The 1,954-nt window shown below is 49.8% G+C and overlaps 1 protein-coding gene across 1 annotated transcript in view; it reads left to right on the top strand.

Annotated features, from left to right (window-relative positions):
- Positions 1-712: 712 nt before the first annotated feature.
- The window catches only part of LOC103372618 (piezo-type mechanosensitive ion channel component 2-like), a gene marked incomplete at its 5' end in the record, with an annotated part of 3,007 nt that continues 1,765 nt past the window's right edge, over positions 713-1,954 (top strand). The window contains 3 exons of the mRNA XM_008302302.1: positions 713-833; positions 1,231-1,474; positions 1,670-1,883. Of these exons, the coding sequence (XP_008300524.1) occupies positions 713-833; positions 1,231-1,474; positions 1,670-1,883 (579 nt within the window). The remainder of the gene's footprint in view (positions 834-1,230; positions 1,475-1,669; positions 1,884-1,954) is intronic.

Below are 1,954 nucleotides of genomic sequence, written 5' to 3'. Positions count from 1 at the left end.
GTGGACCAGTTTAGACCAGCACTGACTTTATCCAGCTGCTGTTAATATGTGCAGTCTGGGCGGTTCTGATCTCATCTGTTGGTGTTTTCTCGTGTCGTCGAGGACCGGCTGAACAGAACATTTCAGCTACAGGTTGTCCTGTGAGATTCTTAAATGTCCTGCTGCTCAGAAATAATCACGCATCAGAAGCAGTGTTGTTTCTGATCCCAGCCTGTGAAAGCATCCTCCAGACACTTATTATAATTCATTCCAGTTTATTACTGAGTTTAAAACGTTGGTTTTCAAGAGTAGCATCATGTCAGCTTTTTGTTAGTTATTATCAGCACTGGAGCAGATTTCAGAACCAGTCACTGAAAGTAGAATAATAATTAATGTACAACATTTTTATGGCTGTTTTTTGACATGTCCTCTTATAGACCTCCGTGTAGCTTCTTTAGTTTATGCCTTGGGATTCAGTGTGAACACTTCCTGCTTTCTTTCCTCTGTGACAGTAAACTGACCAGCGAGACACTGGAGGGAACTCTGATCCACATGGATCACCGTTTTCTGATCGAGTCACGCTGCAGATGATCTGCAGACAGTGTTAGGGTTAGGGACAGTTCCAGCTCATTGTCATTTACAACGTGTCTCTACCAGCTGTTAACGGATGCTTCAGGAAACACTAGTTAGTGTGTGCGTCCGTGTAAACCAACCCGGTGTGTGTGTCCGACAGTCTGACTGGCAGCGACGCCGGCTCGGCAGTGAGACAGGTGTTTCCAGATGTCGGCGTGCTGGTCGTTGGCCTGCTGACATGGAGGCTGATCGTGAGGCTGAACGCTGCCACGCACACACAGGTGACACACACACACACACACACACACACACACACACACACAGTAATGAAGCGGGTGTAACGTCGTTAGGTCGTCTCCTCTTGTTTCTTAACGACGTTTCCTGTCTATTAGTGTGTAACTCTGTAAGCTATTTATTAACTGTAACCTGGTTATGTGACTGCAGGGCACACACACAGTCAGTGGACTGATTAGGTTTCAGCTCCAATCAGGTTATTACTGGTCCCGTCTGAATCCGTTTGTTAACATGAAACCAGAGCAGCAGCAGGGACCAGACCTCCTCCTCCTCCTCCTCATCACTTCACCGCCACTCCAACACTGCAGTCTGTCAGGAGGAGCACGGAGGTCCTCAGGTGGACCAGGTGCAGTACGCTCCAGCTAAACTCTGGTTGTCTGTCAGCCTCAACAGGACCAGGATCAGCTGCAGGACCAGGATCAGCTGCAGGACCACAATCAGCTGCAGGACCAGGATCTGATGTTTGAGGAGGCCTCTGTGCTCAGGGAGGACGAGGATGAGGAGGGAATCAGTAGAAACAGGATTCTGGTGGAACTGGAGCTGCTGGTTTGTAAAACCAGACAGATGGTGGGAAACATGACGACAACCGGAGGAAAGGTTCTGCTGACGGCTCTACTGGGACTCACAGGTAATACAGGTCACAGCAACATGTGGTGAAAACACCTTGAAGAACCATGGATTACCAGTACAGAACTAGTACTGGGTCCTTGACAACAAGTACTACAATCACAGATAACCAGTATTAGAATCACAGATAACTAATTCCAGACTATCAGGTAACCAGTAGTGAATCTCTCCCCCCCCTCCCCCTTTCTCCCTGCAGGTATCATGTTCCCCTCCCTTTCTTCCCTCCTCTATCTGCTCTGTTTCCAGGTGTTGTGTACCTGGTGGGCGTGGTCAGGTCAGGTCCCGCCCCTCCTCTTCAGGTGTGTGTCTGTGACGTCACTGCTGTACTCCTCCTCCCACTTCCTGCTGCTGTACTGCTACCAGCTACCCTCACTGCAGGAGGCGTGGCCTCCCAACCGCACCTCTGCCAGGTGACACACCTCACCAGGACACACACCTCACCAGGACACACACCTCACCAGGTGACACACACCTCACCAGG

Source organism: Stegastes partitus, unplaced genomic scaffold (genome assembly GCF_000690725.1).
Source record: "Stegastes partitus isolate 25-593 unplaced genomic scaffold, Stegastes_partitus-1.0.2 Scaffold1790, whole genome shotgun sequence".
Classification (NCBI taxonomy): domain Eukaryota; kingdom Metazoa; phylum Chordata; class Actinopteri; family Pomacentridae; genus Stegastes; species Stegastes partitus.
The sequence above is the reverse complement of the archived record's forward strand: the minus strand, read 5'-3'. Positions and strand labels throughout refer to the sequence as shown.